The 24,481-nt window shown below is 40.2% G+C and overlaps 1 protein-coding gene and 1 pseudogene across 2 annotated transcripts; one reads left to right on the forward strand and one right to left on the reverse strand.

Moving 5' to 3' along the window:
* The first annotated feature begins 15,781 nt into the window (after positions 1–15,781).
* Positions 15,782–18,816, forward strand: LOC121773949 (annotated as a pseudogene).
* A 2,078-nt stretch (positions 18,817–20,894) lies between these two features.
* LOC121773201 (protein WVD2-like 3) lies at positions 20,895–24,099 on the reverse strand. 2 transcript variants are annotated; one of them, XM_042170015.1, is made up of 7 exons: positions 23,952–24,099; positions 22,396–22,942; positions 22,066–22,151; positions 21,848–21,929; positions 21,689–21,760; positions 21,472–21,582; positions 20,895–21,361 (listed from the first exon to the last, which is right to left on the reverse strand). In XM_042170015.1, exons 2-7 carry the CDS (start codon positions 22,936–22,938, stop codon positions 21,110–21,112), a joined length of 1,146 nt encoding a protein of 381 aa, XP_042025949.1. In that variant the 5' UTR covers positions 22,939–22,942; positions 23,952–24,099; the 3' UTR covers positions 20,895–21,109. The 2 variants fall into 2 exon arrangements, with proteins under 2 accessions (XP_042025949.1, XP_042025948.1); XM_042170014.1 differs by having other exon boundaries at positions 21,848–21,932.
* Between the last annotated feature and the right edge of the window lie 382 nt (positions 24,100–24,481).

The raw sequence follows: 24,481 nt of genomic DNA on the forward strand, positions 1-24,481 counted from the left end.
GAAGAATGTCTATCAAATGTCTAGAATATGTTGTGTCTTCATACATAGCATTATTCTACTCTCGAAATGCTTCCGCTAAATATTGTTTCTTTGAGTTTGTGTATTGTGGAGATATTTTCATTTGGAGTTGTTGATTGTTGAAATGATACTATGATTTTATTCGAGCTATTCCCATTTGTTTCGGGCTATGGTCGATTTGTGTTGTTTTCCCCTTTCTTCCCCGCTTCTTTAATCCTCCCCTAGTCGCGATCAACCGTGTTTTCTATCCTTAGAAAATGCGGGCGTGACAGAAGGGCCTTCAGTCTGTAGTCGTCTTCACTCGACCCCGCTGGCCGCTTTAGAGCCTTGCAGATTTTGCAAAATTCATGCAAGAACTCGTATGGGCTGTCACAACTCCTTCCCAAGAACACAGGCAGGACGGCCATAATATGGGGCTCCACGTATATTGCTTCTTGTCCTAGGGTCGTGACGATTGCTTGCGGTGGTTCGCCATCCAAGTGAGCGTACAACGAGGTTATCTCGGGATCATTTTCTTGGTCAGCCATGTTGGCTTTCTCCTCTTCAGTTGCGGATATTGATTCCGGTTCACTCTTGATGGTTGTGCTGCGATCCTCCTCACCGCTCGCCTCCAAGTCAACAGGCAAGGCAGTGGTTAATTCTGAATGAGTGGTGACTGGATTTACCCCTTCTTCCCTTGGCCAGTTGGACTCAGTTTCATTTAACTGCGGAACACAAAAAATAAAGAAAAGTTTATCTACAATATTCACACCAAAGTTCTTAACAAAACTCCTCATAAACTAAGAAACAAAAGAAAAGAAAAACAATTAACTATATGTACACCAAAGTGTCATGCAACAAATGTATGCAAAAATGCCATCCATCCCCGGCAACGGCGCCATTTGATAGAGGGAAAAGATGAGACTATGACTCTGTGTGTGCGTGTCAACTAGCCAGGAAGGTACCTAGACCTAGCTGTGTCGTTGGGTCTGTGTCTATCTTCCCTATCAACAAAAAAATACCTCAACCCACTTCTATTGGCTAGTATAGTGGAGTAAGGGTCGAATCCCACAGAGATGGATGTCGGCGAGATACACTTGCGATGACATTCTGGGAGCGGTTGGTTAGCTACCACGCTTTCTTTTTGGGGTTGAGTTTTACCTAGTCGGAAAATGAAATGGAACCTATACCCCTCCTGACCAGTAGGTCAGGGTGGGCTCTAAATGCTGCATGCTAAAAGAAATTAAAATGCGTGTGTAAACTAGGGTGCGAGTGTGCATGTGAGAAGCTACTAGACGAAACTTACTAAAAATGGCTAGACAAAAGGTAAAGGGAATCAAAGGACATGCTGGCAGACTGTCTGCTGGGTGTGCAGAAAAGCTGAAAAAATGCAAGTACAAAAGCAAAAAGCAACAAAAGCAACACAAGTGGTCTCATTCTTTGATTGTGACATTATCTTCTTCACCAAGCTAAACAAACAAGATCTAACAAACTCCATTGATGAATGATCAAGCTTGAAAATTCGTAAATGCAATATTTAACTTGAAATCGAGAACGAAAGCTAAGAAAACTGAGATCTACGCAAACTGATCAGCGGGACAAGGTGACAGAAGTAAGTAGAACGATTCCCATGCATTTTTTGAGGAACTTAACCCGATTAAAACTTGTAAACACTCCAAGAAAACCTAGATCTAACTAAGCAAGCAGATTCAAGCACTTAAACAACAGAAATCAACGTAAAACTACCAGATCTAGCTACTAGGCATAAAGAAATAATAAACAAGCTGAAACACAAAATAAAACCACAATAAACTTCATTGCATTCAAGATTATCACCCAAAAGATATTCCAACTAAGTAGCTATTGGAATCCAAGTCAAAGGCAAGCAAAAACAAGTTCTTAAACTAAGAAATCTTAAAAACAAAGCAAGTAAAAGATTGTTTGGCTCATCGGAAACTGAAACTGGAAGAATTTCTGGAACTACGGCGGCTGGAATGAATCAGGCATGATGCTCCTCGCCGGCAGGTGGCCGGAATCTTCAAGGCAGGCTGCTGGATTTTGATGGAACTAAGAGCTAGTGGAGCTATTCTCCCCAAAAGTGATGTAGTAGTGATGATAAGTCCTAAGTGAAGTGGTGTCGAAATTCCTCCCTTTTCTTTATGTTCAGCTCCTATTTATAGGGTGGCTTGCCCTAATTTCTAGGGCTTTCTCTTCATGTGGAATGACAATTCTGCCCTTCTTTAGATAGGTGATTATTCCAAGCAAGTGATTCCTTCTCGTGTCCAGTACTGTAGCATCCATCCTGGTCAGTTTGTGTATTTTCTGCTCATACTAACCAGCTTGCACACTTTTCGCAGTTTTTTCACTCGAATTCCTTCTGAACCCTTCCTCCTGATTTAGTACTTCAACCTGCACACTTTAACAACTATTTTGCAGATATTATCCAATAAAGCACCTTATACTGACCAGTAACCAAGGCCGAGAATAGGTCCACTTCTGGAATTGAGGTGGAGCATGAGTCCACTTCTGGAATTGAGGTGGAGCATGAGTCAGCTGAGCAGGAAGAAGAGAGGATGGAGAATGATAATGATCAAGAGGTTGAGACTAGCACTCAAGATGATCTGAGGAACTATCAGCTGGCAAGGGATAGAGTCAGAAGAGTAGGTGTGAAACAACCGGCAAGGTATATAGATTCAGAACTGCTGTATTTTGCTCTATGGGTGGCTAAGCAGATGGTGTTTTCAGAGCCTGAGTCTTACAATGCAGCCATGAATTGTAAAGAGAAGGATTTGTGGCTAAAGGCAATGATTGAGGAGATAGAGTCCCTAATTAAAAATGGGACTTGGTGCTTGTGGATAAAGTTGAGGGGAGGAAGATAGTTATCTATAAATGGATCTTTAAGAGAAAGATTGAATATGCTGATGATAAGAAGTAAGATTCAAGGCCAGGTTGGTGGCCAGAGGGTTTACTCAAGAAGAAGGTGTAGACTATACAGAAGTATTTTCCCCAGTGGTGAAACACACATCCATTCGAATTCTACTAGCAGTTGTGGCCAAAATGGACTGGGAACTGGAGCAGTTAGATGTGAAGACCGCTTTTCTGCATGGAGATTTAGAAAGAGACCATATACATCCAACAACCTCAAAGTTTTGTGAAGGCTGGAGAAGAACATAAAGTGTGTTTACTGAAGAAGAGTATCTATGGTTTGAAGCAAGCAAGCCGGCAGTGGCACAAGAAATTTGATGAGCATATCTTGAGGAATGGTTTCAAAAGATCCAAATATGATGAATGTGTGTACATCAAAAGGAAGGGTGGAAAAGTGGTGGCATACCTATTGTTATATGTTGATGACATACTTGTGGCAGGGGCATGTAGAGAGGAAGTGCACAAAGTGAAAGATGATTTAAGTTCAGCTTTTGACATTAAGGATCTTGGAAGTGCCAGTAGGATATTGGGCATGAATATTGTAAGAAACAGAGAAAAGAAGGAAATTTGGCTCAATCAAGCTGACTATATCAGAAGGCTGATTGAGAAATACAAGATGGATGATGTCAAGACAGCTGGAACCCCACTTGCTCAGCACTTCAAGCTCTCTGTTCAGCAGATGCCGAGTAATGATTAGGAAAGGCAGGAAATAGAGGCTATCCCATATACTAATATTGTGGGGAGTGTGATGTATGCCATGATAGGAACTAGACCTGACATAGCCCAAGCCGTGTGTGTGACTAGTAGATTCATGGCAGACCATGGAAAGCAACATTGGTTAGCTTTGAAATGGACTCTCAGGTACTTGAAGGGAGCTAGAGATTATGGAATATTGTTCAGTGGAAATCAGGAATGGGAAGGTGATCCTCTTGTGGGATACTGTGACAGTGATTATGCTGGCAATCTTGACAACAGGAAGTCCCAATCCGGTTATGTATTCATACTTTTTGGTGGAGTAGTGAGCTGAAAGTCCAACCTCCAGAGTGTAGTAGCTCTCTCCACAACGGAGGCTGAGTGTATGGCATTAACTGCGACTGTGAAGGAAAGTTTTTGGCTTAAGGGAATTGCATCAGAGTTTGAGGTGGAGCAAAAATCAGTAGCCATTGGTTGTGATAATAATTGTGCAATTAGCTTAACCAAACACCAAGTTTTTCATGAGAGGAGCAAGCACATTGATGTGCGGCATCACTTCATCAGAGAAGAGATTGAGAAGGGAAGAGTTGAAGTCTTCAAGGTTGATACAATAGAGAATCCTGCTGATATGCTCACCAAGCTTCTAGCAAATGATAAATTTGAACTGTGCATGAGATTGGTGGGATTATGCAGAAAGGAATGAAGTTTGGGATGAAAGACCAAGGTGGAGATTTGTTGTATTGGCCATTCATCTGTGTTGGAGATTCAGCTGGAGTGTGGAGGAGTAAGTAGAAATGGGGTTTTTAAGTAGGTTGTCAAGTACAACTGGAAATAGCCGAGAGTGTTCAGGGACCATTGGATCAAGGCCTTATTGATCGATCTAATCTGAGTTGTTGATTTGTTATTGACTGTTTAGTTGACTAGTATTAAAAGTCTTTATAGCTTCATTGTTTTTCCCCAATTTCATTTTTTGCTTCTATCCCAGCACCGAAATGTATTCTTGATTCTTCAAGATTGGTTTACTGTTGTATCAATAAAGTTTCTGATTTCTTATTCTGATTTGATCTTGTTGATTGTTCGATTGATTCCATCTCACGCACCAACACCAAGTGTGAGAGTGAGAGAGATCGAACACGAGTTGACAGAAAAGTAAAGATATTATTGATAGATGAAGGTAAATTTCGTGCTCGATCTATGTGGCCGGTTAATTAGCATTAAACGCTTGCTTTGCACCCCATGCCATGTTAAGAAACACAGTAGGGGATCCTTGCCCTTTTACATTCAGCAATGTTAAAGTTTTCAATGAATCTCAACATTCAAAATTAACTACGATTAGTTTAATTGGAAATATTGTTTGGACTGTGAACTGCCCATTATATTTCTCATTTCTGATCTGTAATTTGAATAAAGTACTAACATTGTAATAATTTGGTCTACTAAATAAGCATGACAGGTTGAATGGTCCTTCTCCATTAAAGGTTACTAGTTGCTAAAAGGAATATTCTCAAGAAACCTTCTAGTAGAAATTAAAATTAAAATTAAAATTAAAATTAAAATTAAAATTAAAATTAAAATTAAAATTAAAATTAAAATTAAAATTAAAATTAAAATTAAAATTAAAATTAAAATAAAATTGTAATATACTTGGTGATGTGAATTCACAAATCACACATTATTTGATCAACCCTACGAAAGACATCCATCGACCAATGACGAGGACAATGACAAAGAAGACGCAAGAAGTCTTAAGCACATTCATCCGCGGAATAAGCTCATCTGAAGAGAGTGCTGGGGTAGGGGACGATCGAAAGCTGAAAATGGTGCTCAAGGCCTCGTGGGAGGAGAGAACAGAAGCGACGCCCGACCCGAGCGAAGCAATACCCGTCTGGGCATTTCTTTTTGAAGTAATAACTCTCTCATACGGACTCCGCTCGTCAATGCGCAACTTTTGTATAATGGTCATAACTCTCTCATACGGACTCCGATTGGAGCGTGCAAGGTATCACGCGATGCCCTTCCGAAGATGAAGACAGTGTAATTGTAGTTTCTGGAGAGCTTGCCCGAACGGGCGATTTTCAAGGAGAAAACGTCCGTCCCGGGTGTTTTGGCAGTTTTTGGTCGGAGTCCAGAGAGTTTGCCCGAGTAGAGGGCGTTTCTGAAGGAGGACAAACGCCCAACCGGGCATTTTGCCTATTTTATTTAACACTTTTAACCTCTAGTATATATACCATGTCTAGGGTTTTGCCATTAGACTTTGAACATTATTGAAGAACAAAAACTCAAATTTGAGCACTCATCTTTATCTTTGAAAATTTATACAAAATCTCTTGTGGTTGCACTTAATCTATTGTCGAGCTTAGATTATTTGTTAAGGTATCTTGCTAGTTCTTGTGTTGCTAGTTGGTAGAGCCATTAGGTTGTTGTTTGTGAAAGTAGCCATTGAATTTTCTTTCTCGAGCTTTAATCTAAATCATAACACTTATCATCTTCTTCTTCTTTTCCATCTTTTAATTGATGCCCAAATTTAAATATATACTCCTCCGTTTCATATTAATAGAGTCATTTTTCTATTTTAGGAAGTTCCAAGTTAATTGAAGCATTTCTATTTTTAGCAAAAAGTAATTCTTCTTTTTTACTTTCTTCTCTCTTCATCTCTCTTACTTTAACATCTCTTACTTTTTTCACCATCCATTTAACACACTATTCTTAAACTCTGTGCTAAAAGAAATGTCTCTATTAACAAGGAATGGAGGGTGTGTTTCTTTTCAATCATCTTATCATTGGCTCGATGCTAATCTAAATATATATTTAAAAAAACAAACAATGCTCAATGTGCATCGAAAGAAAGTGGTGGCTTGGTGCTCTTATGACATGTGTATGATTTCATTTCCCTACTCAACTTCATTATCTTTTTAAAACAACTTCTCAAATTTAGATTCGCATATCTTCTAATCTTAGTCTAATTAATAATTTACATGACCATAATATTTGCTTTTATTCAAAGAAAATTCTTAACTAAATACATACTTTAAGAGTTATTATTAGATAAAATACATTTAGAAGTCTACTTATACTTATATATTTTATTTTATTCGATATTCTTAAAAAAATTTATTTCATTGTTATAATGTAATTTGTTTCACTATATCTTTTTGTAATTTTTTGTTTCATTAGGTTCTTATACTAACATATTTTTATTTAAAAGATTCTTTGGTTGAATTTTGATTTAACAGGTTTAACAGTTTAATTAATTCTCTATTGTTGACTAAATTTATTTATTTATTATTTATTTTTCTCTTATTTATCTTTTTAAATTAGTTTAATTGCTATATTAACTCAAGAATCACTAAAAAGTAACAAGTTTATAAGCACGAAAATGATAAATATATAAATTGATAACAGATAATATCAATAAAATTTATAGAATAAACTAATGAAATAAATATATTAGTCTATATATAAAATTGTCAAATTACTAATTTTAAATGCACATTAATATTATTTCCCAGAATTCTGTTACATTTGCGAGAAAGCAACTGTACGAAACTGTAAAACCGATTTTATCCGATTCGCATCATCTGATTAGTGTTAGAATCGTGCTTGGTCAAATGATTTTTGACTAATAATAAATATTACAAGACATTTAATTTTATGAAATTAAATGCAATAACGTCAATCTACGTTCCAAGTAGATGACCGTAGTATATTCATTTTCTCAAATCCGATTCCCGGTGAGTGAGAAATAATATACTCCCTCCGTTCCTTGTTAATAGAGGCATTTCTTTTTGGCACGGAGTTTAATAATAGTGTGTTAAATGAATAGTGAAAAAAGTAAGAGAGAAGAAAGTAAGAGAGATGAAGAGAGAATAAAGTAAAAGGGAGAATTACTTTTTGCCAAAAATAGAAATGACTCTATTAACTTGGAACTTCTCAAAATAGAAAAATGACTCTATTAACATGGAACGGAGGGAGTATTAAAGTTGGTCACAATAAAGCTAGAAATGAACTATGTGAAAAGATTAAGGGATTAATCATTTAAGTGTTAATTATCCCACATCGGGGATGATAGACTTCTTTGATGAAGTATTTAACCAGATGAATTATTATGTGTAATAATTATCGTGGAATAAGAAGGGTGACAGAGAATACACGCGCGCACCGCCGCCAGCCCGCGAGCCGCGAGCCGCACACCGTGACCCGTGTCCCGTGCCCCGTGCCCCGTGCCCCGGGTGCCTTATGCCTTGTGCCTTGGCAATTGGTCTTTGGGCTGCTCTTTGGAGTTGGTCGTTGAGCGTGGTTCGAGCCCCGCTTGTTCTTTTTAGACCACCCCAAACTCCACGCTATCCCCGACGGGTCTGGTCCACGTCATGGTCCCGCTGGACCCCGACGCATGACGGGAGACAAAAGGTTCCCGCTGAACCCCGACGCATGACGGGAGACAAAAGGTCCCCGATGGACCCCGGCGGTCCATGGTGTATCCCGTCGTGTAGCATGTCCAGGTGCGTCGTGTCTCTTCAGCTCCCACTGGCTAGTGCACCAGTCAATAACCCCCGGCGGTTACGGTCAAGCCATCATGGCACACATAATGGCTGTTGACTCCATCAATGCCCTGCAGGTGGACTTAGCCTATAAATAGGCATGTCTTCCCGTCGAAGCTCTGCCCCCGCCTTACTCCCGTTCGCCGGAGCTCTGTTGCTAGCGGTGCTGCTACTTCAGAGACGTAGCCGTTTTATCTTTGGGGACGACACGCCAAACCGAGAGCACTACCGGGGTGTATCTCGTCTTGCGGAAAGATGACTCCTCGACTCGGCTTACCGCTTTCCACAGATATTTTCCCGTGTAATTGTTTCAGTTTTCCGTGTAATTTTCCTTTGTTTATTTTCATTGTAATTTTCGTCCGGCAAGACTTGTATCTCATTTCCACAGTAATCGCAAGACGAGATATTCATGCCACTAAAGGACTTTACACACACCAACTAAACTGAAATCAACACCTTTGCTTGGAGATGTCGACTGACCCGTCTACCGCCGCTGCCACCGTTCCATCCACCGTGTCCCCCGTCACTCCCGTCAACACGTCGTCGGACATAACGATGATTCCGACTCCTGGCTTCTCAACCTCTTCATCAACAACCCCTTGGGTGTTTGACAACCCATTTGGGACGGTTTCTGGATTCACCTCGAGTGGGTCGGTCGGTTCCACTTTCAGTGGTTCCATTGGATCCTTCATTGGGTCATGTGTCGGGGCCTTCGGGCACGGCACGGGTGCTGGACCCATCGGGGTCGGCACGGGTGCTGGACCCATCGGGGTCGGCACGAGTGCTAGCTCCTTCGGGGGCAGCACGGGTGTTGGACCCTTCGGGGTCGGCACGGGTGCTGGATCCTTCGGGGTCGGCACGGGTGCTGGATCCATTGGGGTCGGCACGGGTGCTGGATCCTTCAGGGTCGGCACAAATGCGGGGGCCTCCATGCTCCATGCAACTGTGGGGGGTACTGTGCCCCAACCAATTGTTAGCTTCTACGGGGGCAACGGATTTGGTCCATTCCATGGGACAAGCTCGGCACCAATGGCACCAAGGATGATGCCACCCGCTGAGAAGCCGTCGAAGTTCACTGGAACGGACTTCAAGAGATGGCAACAGAAAATGTTGTTCTACCTAACAACGTTGGGCGTCGTTAACTTCCTCAAGGAGAACGAGCCAACCCCGCCGAGCGAGGATGAGGCACATGTCGAGATGTACGTCGAGTATGACGCTTGGCGCAAAGGAGACTATCTTTGTAAAAACTTTATTTTAAGTGCTTTAGATGATAGTCTCTATAACGTGTATTGTACTATTCCCACATCAAAACAAGTGTGAGAAATGCTAGATAAGAAGTACCGTAGTGATGATGCGGGTACTAAGAAATTTGTAATAGCTAAGTACTTGGACTACAAAATGATCGACTCCCGACCAATCATGGACCAAGTGCAAGAGTTCCAGCTCATCATCCACGACCTCGCCGCCGAGGGAATGGCCCTGCCTGAAGCTTTCACGGCGGGCACGGTCATTGTAAAACTTCCACCCGGCTGGAAGGACTTCAAGAGCTACCTTAAGCACAAGCGACAGGAGATGAATCTTGAAGACTTGTTCGTGAAGTTGCGCATTGAGTCAGACGTGCACAAACGCGATGGTTTGGCTTAGGGCCATGGCCCACCGGTTGCAAAGGCCAATCTGTTGGAGCGGGGCGGTCCCTCCAACAAACGCTCCCGTCCAATTGCAAAGGACAAGGGCAAGAAGAAGCAGCCTGCGAGGAAGGTTGAAGGCAACTGCTACAACTGTGGCAAACCTGGCCACTTTTCCAAGGACTTCCGCAAGCCGAAGAAGAAGTCGGCTGCCCCCCGTTGTTGAAAAAGAATTCAAGGACTGGGATGAAAGTGACCTTGTTGCTGTGGTCACGGAAGAAGTTAACCTTGTTGATAACAAAGGTGGCTGGTATATCGACACTGGAGCTACTGCCCACGTTTGTGCCGATAAGAGCAAGTTTGCCTCCTACACCGCTCTTGAAGGGAGGAAGATCAATATGGGGAATCAAGCCTCGTCTCAAGTCCTCGGCATTGGAGACGTGATTCTCATGATGACGTCCGGTGTCACCATCACTTTGAAGGATGTGTTGCACGTCCCGGACATCCCGAAGAACCTAGTGTCAGGATCAATACTAGTGAATAAGGGGTTTAAACTTGTATTTGAATCTGATAGGTTTTATTTGTACAAGTTTGGGAAGTCACTCGGAAAAGGCTTTGTAACCGACGGACTTTTCAAGCTTAGTGTAGCTGTACGCCATGTCCCTAAGCCGTTGGCTAATAATAAGAATGCTTCTACTTCTTCTTACTTGGCTGAGTGTTCTAACTTGTGGCACAATAGATTGGGACATGTAAATCAAAATGCCATTAAAAGATTAGTAAGTTTAGATTTACTAAAGGCAAATGAAGTAGAAACTCAAAACAAATATGAAACTTGTCTTGAGGCAAAAATGACTAAGTTACCGTTTCATTCGGTTGAACGGAACACGAAATCCCTTGAATTAATTCACACGGACGTATGTGACTTAAAATTGGTGCAAACGAGAGGTGGTAAAAAATACTTTATCACATTCATAGATGATTGCACAAGATATTGTTATGTCTATCTTTTAAGAAGTAAACATGAAGCAATAGAAGCGTTCAAAAATTATAAGAACGAAGTCGAGAATCAACTTGGATGTAAAATCAAAATGATTCGAAGTGCTAGAGGAGGTGAATACGTAGCCCCGTTTGAGGAATTATGCAACGCAAGTGGTATAATTCACCAAACGACTGCACCATATTCACCACAATCTAATGGTGTTGCAGAACGCAAGAATCGAACTCTCAAAGAGATGATGAATGCGTTACTGATCAGTTCGGGGATGCCCCAGAACATGTGGGGGGAAGCTGTTTTGACAGGCAACTACATCCTAAACAAAATCCCACTCAAAGGTAAGGACGTTACTCCTTATGAGTTGTGGAAGGGAAGGAAGCCATCCTACAAATACCTCAAAGTGTGGGGGTGTTTGGCTAAGGTGATGGTTCCTCCGCCCAAAGAAGTTACAATCGGTCCTAAAACGGTTGACTGCATCTTCATTGGGTATGCACTTAATAGTAGTGCATATCGATTTGTTGTCCACAAGTCTGAAATACCGATTGTGACCGTGGGAACAACAATCGAGTCAAGAAATGCTGTATTTCTTGAAAACATATTTCCTCGCAAAGACAAGGAAAATATTGTACCCAATTCTGAGACAAGAATTGAGGATGAAGCCACTAGTTCTAAATCAGCGGATGAAGAGCCAGAATCGCGCAAGCGAACAATGCCTGATCCAAACGATGTGGTACCAAGACGTGGTAGCAGGGTCAGAACACCAAAGACATTTGGTCCTGACTACATTGCATTCATGTTGGATGAAGAACCAACATCAATAAAAGTAGCCTTTGCTGGCCCAGACGGGTTGCATTGGAAAGAAGCTGTTTAAAGCGAAATTGAGTCAATTTTGCTAAACCACACGTGGGTGTTGGTTGATCTACCTGAAGGTGCTAAACCTTTAGGATGCTAATGGGTCCTTAAAAGAAAGTTTAAGGCCGATGGAACAGTGGACATGTATAAAGCTCGACTGGTAGTCAAAGGCTTTAAACAAAAGGAAGGGTACGATTTCTTCGATACATACTCACCTGTAACGAGGATTACATCCATTCGAGTGCTTCTCGCGATTGCTGCTGTGCACAATCTTGAGATTCATCAAATGGATGTTAAGACTGCGTTTCTAAATGGTGACCTTGAAGATGAAATCTATATGGAACAACCTGAAGGTTTTGTAGTACCTGGACAAGAGGAAAATGTATGCAAGCTGGTTAAATCCCTCTATGGATTGAAACAAGCGCCATTGCAGTGGCACTTGAAATTTGATAACGTGATGTTATCAAATGGATTTAAAATCAACGAATGTGACAAATGTGTCTACATTAAGAACACTGATAATGGATACGTTATAGTGTGTCTCTACGTTGATGATATGTTAATCATGGGTAGTAACACCTAAGTGATTAACGACACGAAAGTCATGTTGAAGAAAAACTTCGACATGAAGGATATGGGTCTAGCCGATTTAATTCTTGGAATGAAAATTCTAAGAACATCCGAAGGAATCACCTTAACACAATCTCATTATGTTGAGAAAGTATTAAAGAGATTCAATGCCTATGATGGCATCCCGGCTAAGACGCCTATAGAGCTCAATGTTCACTTGAGCAAGAACAGAGGTGAGCCCGTTGCACAAGAAGATTATGCACGGGTCATTGGATGCATTATGTATCTTACTAATTGCACTCGACCTGATATTGCTTGCGCCATGAACAAGTTGAGCCGTTATACAAACAATCCAAGCAAAGAGCATTGGAAAGCTCTTGTAAGAGTTTTAAGATATCTCAAGTATACTCAAAATCATGGGCTACACTTTTCGAGATACCCCCTGGTACTTGAAGGGTACTGCGATGCAAATTGGATATCCGATAACAAAGACTCACTTTCAACAAGTGGATATGTCTTTACTATTGGGGGTGGTGCTGTCTCGTGGAAATCCACGAAACAGACATGTATAGCCCGATCCACCATGGAATCTGAATTCATAGCTTTAGATAAAGCCGTGGAAGAAGCCGAATGGCTTAAAAACTTCCTTGAAAATATTCCATGTTGGTCAAAGCCCGTGCCTCTAGTGTTAATTCACTGTGATAGCCAAGCCGCTATTGGGAGGGCAAACAGTGGCTTGTACAATGGTAAGTCTCGACACATTCGTCGACGACACAATACCGTGAGACATTTGATCACAACAGGGGTGATTACAATTGACTACGTGAAGTCATTGGATAATCTAGCGGATCCGCTAACCAAAGGGTTAAATCGTGATCAAATGAATAAATTGCTAGAGGGAATGAGTTTGAAATCCACAAACTAAAGAATTGTCATAGTGGTAACCCAACCATTATGACTGGAGATCCCAAGAACTTGGTTCAATGGGAAAACTAAGCTATGAGAGTTCGTGTGAAACACTCATCTATATCTATTCCCTAGAGAGCAATAGAGTGTTTGAAAAACTTGCCTAGTGGTGAGGTTAAGTATATGACTATTAATGATTCCTAAAGGATCTCGTTGAGATGAAGTTCTCGAGGAGACTAAGTATGACAAGATACTTAACGAGGAATCACCTATGTAAGTGTGAAGTGGGGCTGCTTCAAACTATACACTTATGAATCCAAAGTGGTGTCCAAGGCCTGAAATGGACACAAAACGTGAGAACGGATGAGGTTGAGGTGTTTAAGTGTTAACATCATTGTCTCGGTGCACGCCGTGGAGAAATAGTTCAAAGCATCGCGCTACTAGTCCGCCTGTGTATCTGATGGTGTTGACTATGGATGGTTCAAAGCAAAAAACTACCTATCCTTATGCTTACATACCTCTTGAGGGTTGAGCTTGTGTCTGCATACATATGCATTTGGCAATTTCCACTCATGTGGGGGATTGTTGGAATCGTGCTTGGTCAAATGATTTTTGACTAATAATAAATATTACAAGACATTTAATTTTGTGAAATTAAATTCAATAACGTCGATCTACGTTCCGAGTAGATGACCATATTATATTCATTTTCTCAAATCCGATTCCCGGTAAGTGAGAAATAATATATTAAAGTTGGTCACAATAAAGCTAGAAATGAGCTATGTGAAAAGACTAAGGGATTAATCAACTAAGTGTTAATTATCCCACATCGGGGATGATAGAATTCTTTGATGAAGTATTTAATCAGATGAATTATTATGTGTAATAATTATCGTGGAATAAGACGGGTGACAGAGCCCACATGCGCGTACACGCGTGCCGCCGCCCGCCTGCGAGCCGCGCACCGTGACCCGTGCCCCGGGCGCCGTGCACCGGGTGCCAGGTGCCTTGTGCCTTGTGCCTTGTGCCTTGGCAATTGGTCTTTGGGTGGTCTTTGGGCTGTTCTTTGGAGCTGGTCGTTGAGCGTGGTTCGAGCCCCGCTTGTTCTTTTTAGACCACCCCAAACTCCACGCTATCCCCGACGGGTCTGGTCCACGTCATGGTCCCGCTGGACCCCGACGCATGACGGGAGACAAAAGGTTCCCGCTGGACCCCGACGCATGACGGGAGATAAAAGGTCCCCGCTGGACCCCGACTCACAACGGGAGTCAAAAGGTCCCCGCTGGACCCCGACGCATAACGAGAGACAAAAGGTCACCGATAGACCCCCCGATGGACCCCGACGGTCCATGGTGTATCCCGTCGTGTAGCATGTCCAGGTGCGCCGTGTCTCTTCAGCTCCCACTGGCTAGTGCACCAGTCAATAACCCCCGGCGGTTACGGTCAAGCCATCATGGCACACATAATGACTGTTGACTCCATCAATGCCCTGTAGGTGGACTTGGCCTATAAATAGGCATGCATCCATTGCATTCTAGACATAGAATACACAAGCATTCCTGCATACACGCTCTCTCCCTCTCTGCATATCTTCCTGTCGAAGCTCTGGCCCGCCTTACTCCCGTTCGCCGGAGCTCTGTTGCTAGCGGTGCTGCTACTTCAGAGACATAGCCGTTTTATCTTTGAGGACGACACGCCAAACCGAGAGCACTACCGGGGCGAATCTCGTCTTGCGGAAAGAGGACTCCTCGACTCGGCTTACCGCTTTCCACAGATATTTTCCCGTGTAATTGTTTCAGTTTTTCCATGTAATTTTCATTTGTTTATTTTCATTGTAATTTTCGCCCGGCAAGACTGTATCTCATTTTCAGAGCAATTAGCTCTCTTAAATTAAAGATTTCAATCCACCGCAGACTCTCTCTCTCACACACACACCTAACCCATGTAGCTAGCTGACTCTAGGCATGCACAAGGGTCACGAACCGCCGGTTCCGGTTCATGAACCGGCGGTTCACGGTTCAGGAAATGCTTGAACCTGAACCGGCCCGCCTATCTCCCGGCGGTTCCGGTTCCGGTTCAAAAAACCGCCGGTTCACCAGGCGGTTCAAAACCGCCGGTTTTTTGCCTGAACCGGCGGTTCAACCGAAATTAAAACATTCAAGGATGTCTCTATAAAATAGACAACCAAGAATGACTTTGTCCCACATCGAAAGTGGAACATAAAACATTCAAGGATGTCTCTATAAAAGAGAAACAACCAAGAATGGTTTCATAAATTCTCAAGCCCATCAAATATATATGGGCTATTACGAATTTCTTGTATTCACTAGTTTGTAAAAATTGATTTTAAATATAAAAATCAATTTTTATAAATAATTTTTTTTTAAAATTCGGTTGAACTGGCGGTTCAAACCGCCGAACTGCCGGTTTTGAACCGCCGGTTCACGGTTCACAATTCGCCGACCCTGAACCGGCCCGTGTTAACCGGCAACCCTCCGGACGGTTCAAACCGCCGGTTCCGGTTCCGGTTCCGGTTCATGAACCGGCGGGCCCGAACCGGCGGTTAACCGCCGGGCCGGTTCGGTTTGTGCATGTGTAGCTGACTCCATTGAAGGCTGCGTGAAACGATAATCCCTCGTTGTTTCGACAATTTTCACAAATGGAAGGGGGTTGGACAGGATTGAGCAATAATGCTATGGAATTCTTCAATAGCTCTGCGCTGATGGAGGCGTTCGTCGACATCTTCGTCTGCGCGGTGCCGATTTGGCTGGCGGTCATGATCGGCTTGTTGATCAGCTTGTCGTGGCGCCCGAGATGGTCCGGATTGCTCTTCCTCGGCCTCCGATCCAAACTCCGCTACGTTTGGACCCTGCCGCCGGGCCTCGGCGCGCGCCGCTTCTGGCTCGCCTTCACGGCGCTCTCCGCCTTCTCGCTTTGCCGCGGCCCCTGGTTTAGATCCCGTGGAATGACGCGTAAGTTGGAAAAGGAGTCGGCGTCGAATTTGCCTCCGACGCCGGCCGCCTCTGCTCAGGAGTCGGTTGATAATGGTAGCTGCCGCGATATTAGGTACCTATTATCCACTTCCTATGCGGATATTTGCACATTGATTATTTTTGTAGGTGTGTGGATTTATTGTATTCAATTTGAACCTGATCTCGACAAAAAAAATACATTTAATGTATTCATATTCAGTTCAGGAATGTTCTATAAATTCCAATTAACCGTGTAATTAGTTGTAGTTTTTGTAGTGAGGTTAGTGATTGAGGTGTTAGTAAAAGCTAATTACACACAATGATAGTGGAATTTCAGAGTTGGAATGCCATTGGATTCAGGATGAAGAGAACTAATCATCACCGTGATATATGCATATACGTGTGTGGTTAATAAATGTGTTTTCCAATTCTAAGAGATCTCGTGCTATGTTTAGCAGTTGTTTTCAAGAAACTTGTACAAGGAACACAAGAATCTAGTGTGATGCATTGCTTAGTGAGGAGTCTGTTTTAAATGATAAAGCAGCGTGGAAGACATCTTACATATTATTCCTATCTTACTTTCATCTCTGGGCTTAGATAGGCAAGCAATATCTGCTTTAGGATTATCTATGGAGTCTGCAAGGTTGTATCTCGTAAACATTGTTGCCCAAGAATGTTTGGTTACCCTTCATATCTTATCATAGGGTTATTGATGAAATATGTGGAGAGAGACAGAGATTAAGTCAATTGGTGGTTATAGCTGCATTTTCCATTATTTGACATGATATTTTGCCTTCGAGAATGATTTTTAGATGGATTAGTTAAGTTCTTTATGCATTCCCCAGTAGTTAATGTATTACCCTTTCTCATAAGGTTATTAAAACCTTTCTGCTGTGAGTTTTTGATGAATTTTTGTAATTTAATCTTCATGATTGTTAATACATAACCAGTTATTCGTAAGATTAGTGGCAACATGTTATCCAGTAGATGTACTGTTCAAAATCAAATGTTCTTTCTATGTGATCAGTGGAACTATTTATAAATATATGATGCTCAATATTGACTTTGCTCCTTCAGTAGCTCTCTAACTGGAGCTCTAGAGGGAGAATCCAATGTTGTCACAGAAAAAGACTTGGAACGCCTGTTAAAGCTTCTTAATGTTAAAGATGGAGACATGGCGTGGCAAAGCATGATGGAGCGCTCCACAACAAACATGCATTACCAAGCTTGGCGTCATGAGCCTACGGTAGGAGTAGGTGGTTTTATATATCAGTTATGGGAAACTGCTGCTCTATGTTCTCTAATGGAGCAAATTAAAAATATCGATTATAATAAAGACGATGTCGAATTTCTGGTTTTATCTTATAAGTAATAGTAGTACATTCTTATTTCAATAATATTTTGTCAAATGCTTTTATACTGGTGACTCTTTTTATGTTCTTTATGCCTAGCGTTTTAGAATCACATGAGAACTACTGCTAGGTTTCTTGTTACAATTTAGTCTTTCATCTACTATTAGGAAATTAGTTTGTTCATAGGACTTGTGAAGCATATGAATACTGATTCGTCACTATGTTTTGTTCATAGAATGGCCAAACAATTTACCGAAGCAAAACCATTTTTGAGGATGCAACTCCGGAGCTTGTCAGAGATTTTTTCTGGGATGACGAGTTTCGACCTAACTGGCATCCTATGCTTGTATATGTCAATATACTGGAAGAATGCCCCAAGACAGGGATGATGATGATGCACTGGATTAAGAAGGTATATTAGTCAGAAGCAGCTGTGCCACTTCAATACTTTAATTTTTGCTTTCTTGACAGATTTTCACCTCATGACATCGATTTTTCCTGCCTATACAGTTCCCTTTCTTCTGTAGTGATCGTGAATATATCATTGGTAGGAGAATATGGGAACAAGGAAACGCATACTATTGTGTGACAAAGGTATGGTATTTGACTCTACATGAAATGTAGTCCACACTGCCTATTTTGCTTTCAGAATGTGATATAGGATATGATATTACTCCTTAAGTTCTTATGGGAAATTAACATGAATTTGCTAATGCTGTGGGTGCAGGGAGTACCATATGCAGCTTTGCCAAGGCTTGACAATCCTAGGCGTGTTGATCTCTATTTTTCGAGCTGGGTTATCAAGCCTGGTGAGCATTCCTTTCCATATGGCATTAAGATCTCTCTCTCTCTCTCATATATATATATATATATATTGTAACGAAATGCAAAATATGCAGTTCAATAGCGGAAAGATGGCCAGACATCAGCATGCGAGGTCAATCTCGTTCACTATGAAGATATGGGGATCCCAAAAGACGTTGCTAAGCTAGGTGTTCGTCACGAGATGTGGGGAACTGTGAAGAAGCTACATGCTGGCTTTAGAGCATATCAGAGTGCTAAAAGCAAGAGTCATTATCACTAACCAGGTGTGCTATCATGGCAAGAACTACCACAAAAATCTCCTGCAATGAAGGAGCAAGAACCTGATGAACGAGAGCAAAATGAGTTGGCAGGAGTGGACACAGGCAGAGAGGTGGCTGTGGAATCGATTGGAGGTGGGTAGCGATAGGGGGAATGGTGGCTGTTGTTTGCGGGCTACAAACCGGTGTGATTGGGACTGGGAGAGCGATGGTAATTGGGGGAGCAGGGCATAGGATTGCCGCGAGACGAGGTAATGGGAGGCGATAGATGTATGAAAAAGAGGCTTTAAGAAACAAGTAATGCAACTAAGAGAGGAGGGTATTCTATATTGTTACACATATTTGATTATTGCTCTAGTTTTGGATGTTTCATACCTTGTCCATATCTTACTCTTTGCTTGGGATGTATTTCTTATTTCTGGCTATAAAATCATAAATCACAAATCGTAAATTAATATATAAGGATCTATCATATGTTTTAATTATTTTAAAATATAAAATACTTTGTATATAATCTATATTTATTGTTTTATAAAAAAGGGCTAAATTATTTTGTATATTGATTGTTTTATACTAGAAGGACCAAATATAAAATACTTTGTACTATATAAGTTATTCTTGTTTTATAATATAAATTTCTCCGTAATATATGCTCTTGTTAAAAAAGTTACTCATATATTTTAGATTAAAAAAGATAGAGATGGAAAAAAGAGAGAAGTAGAGGATAGATGTATTGGGAATAGATTTTAGATTTTCTTTTCTTAAATTTGGAGTCCATTTGTCTGCAAATTAAGGCATAAAATGCAGTAGCCAAAAAAGAGCTAGTATGTAATTTTCAATATTGACAAAAAATAATCTCTCCATATTGCGATCCCTTTACTAATGTTAAGACTACTTTTTTCATTCAACATACTCAAGTTGTCCCCTTTCCTTTTTGACTGTTAAACTATGAGATTCACAATTACAAAATAATTGGTCCATGTACCGTTACGTGTGTATAATTAATTACATAGACACGGTCACACGGCCTTTGATTAACAACTACTTCAAATATTAGTAAAGATATTTAATAAATAAGCGAAGGCTGTTTACGATTTCATTTGAGTTAATCACAATCAATTTATTAGCAAACTATATAGTGATTTTATTTTAGTTATCACTTAGAGTGTGCAATAGTATTTAAATGGAACATCAAGTTTAGTTTATTTATAACCCAGTCAACTTTAATTGCCCTTGCACAATATGCCATGGATATTATATCAAAGTCAATAATATATCACTACAACTCTTGTTGAAATGCAAAATTAAGAAATTTATTTTTATTAATTTTGTGAATTCTATATATTCTTTGTCGCTCTGTGCAAGTAAAGTAGCGTGTAGAAAGCATCAACATTGAAAAGATGAAACCTTTTTTTTGCTTTCTTTCTTTCCAGAGATTTATTCTCATTTTCACACACACACACAACACCTTTACACTTTCTTAAGAAATCCACCATTTTTACATCCTCAAAATAGCTTGTTCTTCTTCTTTTGCACCAATAAACTCAGTAATCACGAACCAAAACCAAAACCAAAACCAAAACCAAAACCAAAACCAAAATCTCTTAATATTTATATTTAGAATTATTTGAATACCTCTGCACCATTACAATATGCAACAGCTTGGATCCCAAATCATCAAGAAATCTAGCATATCAAGAGGGAGAGATAATCTCCCAATACAAATCTAGACAGATTGCAAGAATCAATCTTCTGCTATTCAAATGACAATATATAAAAAAAAACACACAAACTACAATGAGAATACTCTGCATATAATAAACCAAGATGAAGATTGCTTCAAGTATTGCAGAGCAGCTGGGGGGAATGAAGCCTGGTCCGACGTCGTTTGGCTTGAAACGGTGTCGAACCAGACAACATCCCCCTCAGCAGTTGAGGAGGAAGAGAGTACAAGTAGAAATGGCCATGCACTTGATTTGTTATGGGGCCTTATATACCTCAGGATGACAACTGATGAGGGCTATCTTTTTGACAAGTAGTTACACTTTTGACAACTTCCTACATCATCATGCTTTTTCATTTTCACTATTATTCAACAACATAATTACTATTATTCATTTTTTTTATCATGCATGACAAAAATATTGAGTAAAGTCTCTATGTGACTGCAATAAAAATTTGATATCATGGTTAAGTTTTAGTATTCCACCAAATATTATGCATATTGTTATGATTTGGATCTATTAGAGAGGTTAATGCAAAATTAAATTTCTCCAATCACACTGAATACATTAGAATTGGGTGGAAGAATATTTTTTAACACAAAATACATTAGTATTAATCTCAGACAAAAACAGAGAAAACATACATACTCTATAAACTCAGATATGATTTGCAACACTGAAAAGGGAATTCATAATCAGGAAAATGTTTTTGCAAATGCATCTAAATAAGTTACAGAAATTTACACTTTCACGCATTAAATATAAAAACAAGCCACTCGAACGGGTTCTGGATCCACAAGGCACAAGACAAAGGTTTTCATCTCTCTATAGATCAATTTGGTTTCGACATTAAATAATTAAATAACTTACAGCAGCTCATCAAGAATGAACAGCAATGTCCATGTGTCTCTCGCCCATCAGGTTAGATGTAAACGATTCATCCATCTCCCCTCCTTGTTCTCGACTTTTCCAACCGTTCTGTTTATCACTTCCGCTTTTCCTGTTCGTGGACCTGTCTCTTAAAATGTGAAAACCATGGCCACCTTCTTCTGCCCCTCTATCGGAATCTTTTGAGTCACTGAAGCTCTTCCTTCTTCCCAACTTAGGAGATTTTGCTCGAGTTGGAGGTGGCTGATTTCCAGAAAACAGTAAAATAGTGAAATTTAAGATGTAACACAAATACTACTAATAAATAAGAAAATGCTACTCATATATTTTCTTTCATTAGACAACTGCAGTACCTTTTTCAGTTCGACTTTTGGAGGTGGTCCGTCATGGTAAAAGCTCGGCATTGGGCTTGCTTTGAAATTTAAACTCTTCCTTAGTTGCTTGATTGCTGCTTCAGACTCTTCCTACAAAATCGAAGAAGCCAGAGAAATAGCACAAAGAAACATTTCAAGAGTCATGACTAGGTCCGAATCAACACAAAAATTCAAAGAATTTCAAAATTGTGAATACCTTAGTCCTTGCCTCATACTGATTTTTCTCTGCTTCCAGTGCTTGATGTTTTTCCTCCAATTTTGTGAAAAACTAAAACAGACAAGTATCGTTAAATTAACACGACAGAATCACACAATCTACTTCACGGGCAAAGTAAATTCAATCAATAGACGTTACCTCCCTTCTTCTTTCAGCACGTTCACTGCTTTTAAAGGTTGGGGCTGAGGCAACTGTTATGTTACACTTTCTTGCTGGCACAGTAGTACTTCGATAGTTAAGGCAAATCAATATAAGCAGTCACACTACCTACTACTACTACTATGATAATAATATCATGTTGTGGTAATAATAATACTACTACTAATAATAAATAGCTCTATGCTAGAATAGGATATCATGAGGTAACAGAGCAATTATCTTCATCAACTAGCTTCTTGTTATCGGGCAGCGGTGGCTTCTTTTGGACAACAGGTGTGACTATCTGCACCCACATGCTCAAAGAGTCACTATCGTAATACCTTAATCGGTATTTAAGAAAGAACTCATCATAATAAACTTTTAGTCTCATGGCAAGTTATAGAATTAAGCGTGTGACATAAACTTAAGATACCAGATCACATCTACAGTTAAAGCATACCACTTCACAAACAAGTGGTTGAAAATATAAGCAAGAACCAAATCACATTTCCAAACAAATAAAGATTCTACTTGGTCTGGGAATTTACCATATTCTGTTTAACAGAACTAGGCTGCAGCGGGACACGAATATGTGATGGCTTGTCTCCACCAGTGGTGTTGTCGCACTCAGCTCCGTTTGGACGAGCTCCATGTAAAGCACGTTTTTCAGTTGCCAGAGCAAATGGCTGTGGAACTGTGCATTTTGTTTTGAAGTTCCCAACAGCGGGCTTGGTAACTTTTCTCCCACAAGGCTGTGTCTTCTTATCATGATCTCTTGCTTTATGACCTTCCAATTTCACACCATCCTTCTCAATTCCCCTCTTGGATTCAGCAACACTCTCCACAGAACTCTCCTGCTGACAAGGTTTTATTTCCTCAGGCTTCACACTATTGCATTCCTTCACCACACAGTCGCCATTCTCATCGGATACATCAACATGTTGAGGATCAATGTTGATAATCTCAGGCAGCTGTGCGACATCCTGATCGCAGGCATTGTCACAACCTGAACCACTGGTGACACCATTTGCATATATAATGACACCATCGAGCTCCTTGTCAATATGAACATCGCTGCCATCTATCTCCATATCACTAAGATGATAAACAAAAAGCACTATTTTAAAGGTCCGTGTATAATGTAATTGCATAAAAGTCAGCAAAATCCCCAAGTCTTTATACTTATATCCATGCCTCACATATAGTAGTATTGTACATTGAGTTCACACATATATGCAATTGCTCCATAGTGATTTCACCTTACACTGGTTTACACAGCCATATACCACTACGTCATCTCAAGCAACAAAAGAAACATTTAAAACACACTATTTTTAGACAATCTATGCAACAAAATAATAAAATCAAAAGAGCCATTTCAGTTTTATAGAGAAGAAGTAAGTACATCTTTCGGTGGCATTCATAACACTTCATTAAACTTGTTTATCCTGTAAGGTGTGTTAATGCTTTTTGTCTTGAATTAGCTGAATTATCCGAGCTATCGATCACACAAGAACCAGGACATGGAACAAACCTATGATCATATTTACTTATGATGAATGTACAAACCTAATCATATTCACTCAGACTTCAAATTCAATGCTAGCCGGTTTATGAATAGGAAACAAGAACAATTGTTTAAACAAACGATGATTCAATGTCTTCCATTTCATGGAAATCCAGACAAATGGTAACTTCAATTTTTGCCAATGACATTCCTAGCTTGAAATAATTCACTAAGAATTAAAAATAAAGTGACAAATCATACTCAAAGCTCTAGTTACTGAGAAGATACAGCTTGGATGAACAAGGTACCAGATGATAAACCAAATGCATAACTTGTCGCATAATATCACATAAAAACAATGAACATCTCTAAGAAATCAGAACATGACATTACCAACTCAATAATCGTAATTGCGGAATTTCAAAAATCAATAAATTAGGTAAAATTTCGGAAAAACTGAAAAATTCCAGCACCCAAACATTCATCTGCTGGAAAAAAAAATAGAAACGAAAATTTGATTGATAGGTACAGTTTTGTGTGCAAGCATAGAATAGAGTAAAGAAGAAAGGATTTGAAAATGTAGGAAATTCTACTTACGGGTATGATAAAAATGAAAACTTTTTGCTTAATTTGGCTTCTGGGTTTTCTTTATCAAGAGCTTCCTTGAACTCCCAGTGTGTGTACTGTGTGTGACGGTGGGCTTTGTCTGTGTGCTGTTGCAGATAGTTATAGAGACAAGGGGTGGAATAAAATAATGACGTTTGTTGACGGCGGTTGAGAATTTTGAAATGGAATTGGGAATTTCTGAATAATTACTAATAAATTTGTCACAAAGTGATGGTGTGAAATGTCATTTAAGGCCCTGTGTTGGAGGTAAAATTTTTGAATTTTGCTGCGCATGAGTTTTTTTTCTTTTGTTGTAAATAACTCGCTCCGTTCTACGGTACTGTAGACGTTTCTTTTCGGCAAACGATTAAGAAATGAAAAGGGTTGAGAGATGAAGAGAAAATAAAGTAATAAAGAAGAAATGTGTTGTTTTTTTTGCTAGATTAGGAAATGACTCTACGATTATAGAATGTACCAAAATAGTAAAATGACTTCACTACTACCAAACGGATGAATGACTA

The sequence above is a fragment of the Salvia splendens genome, chromosome 17, assembly GCF_004379255.2.
Source record: "Salvia splendens isolate huo1 chromosome 17, SspV2, whole genome shotgun sequence".
Lineage (NCBI taxonomy): Eukaryota > Viridiplantae > Streptophyta > Magnoliopsida > Lamiales > Lamiaceae > Salvia > Salvia splendens.

Excerpts from the sequence above, each read along its gene's own strand:
- LOC121773201 (XM_042170014.1), bottom strand. The coding sequence starts at position 22,938 with ATGGAGATAGATGGCAGCGATGTTCATATTGACAAGGAGCTCGATGGT. Across the intron at positions 21,761-21,847 it reads GTGCTGAAAGAAGAAGGGAG|TTTTTCACAAAATTGGAGGA; the intron begins GTAACGTCTATT and ends TGTCTGTTTTAG. Across the intron at positions 21,362-21,471 it reads CAAAAGTCGAACTGAAAAAG|CCACCTCCAACTCGAGCAAA; the intron begins GTACTGCAGTTG and ends TCTGGAAATCAG.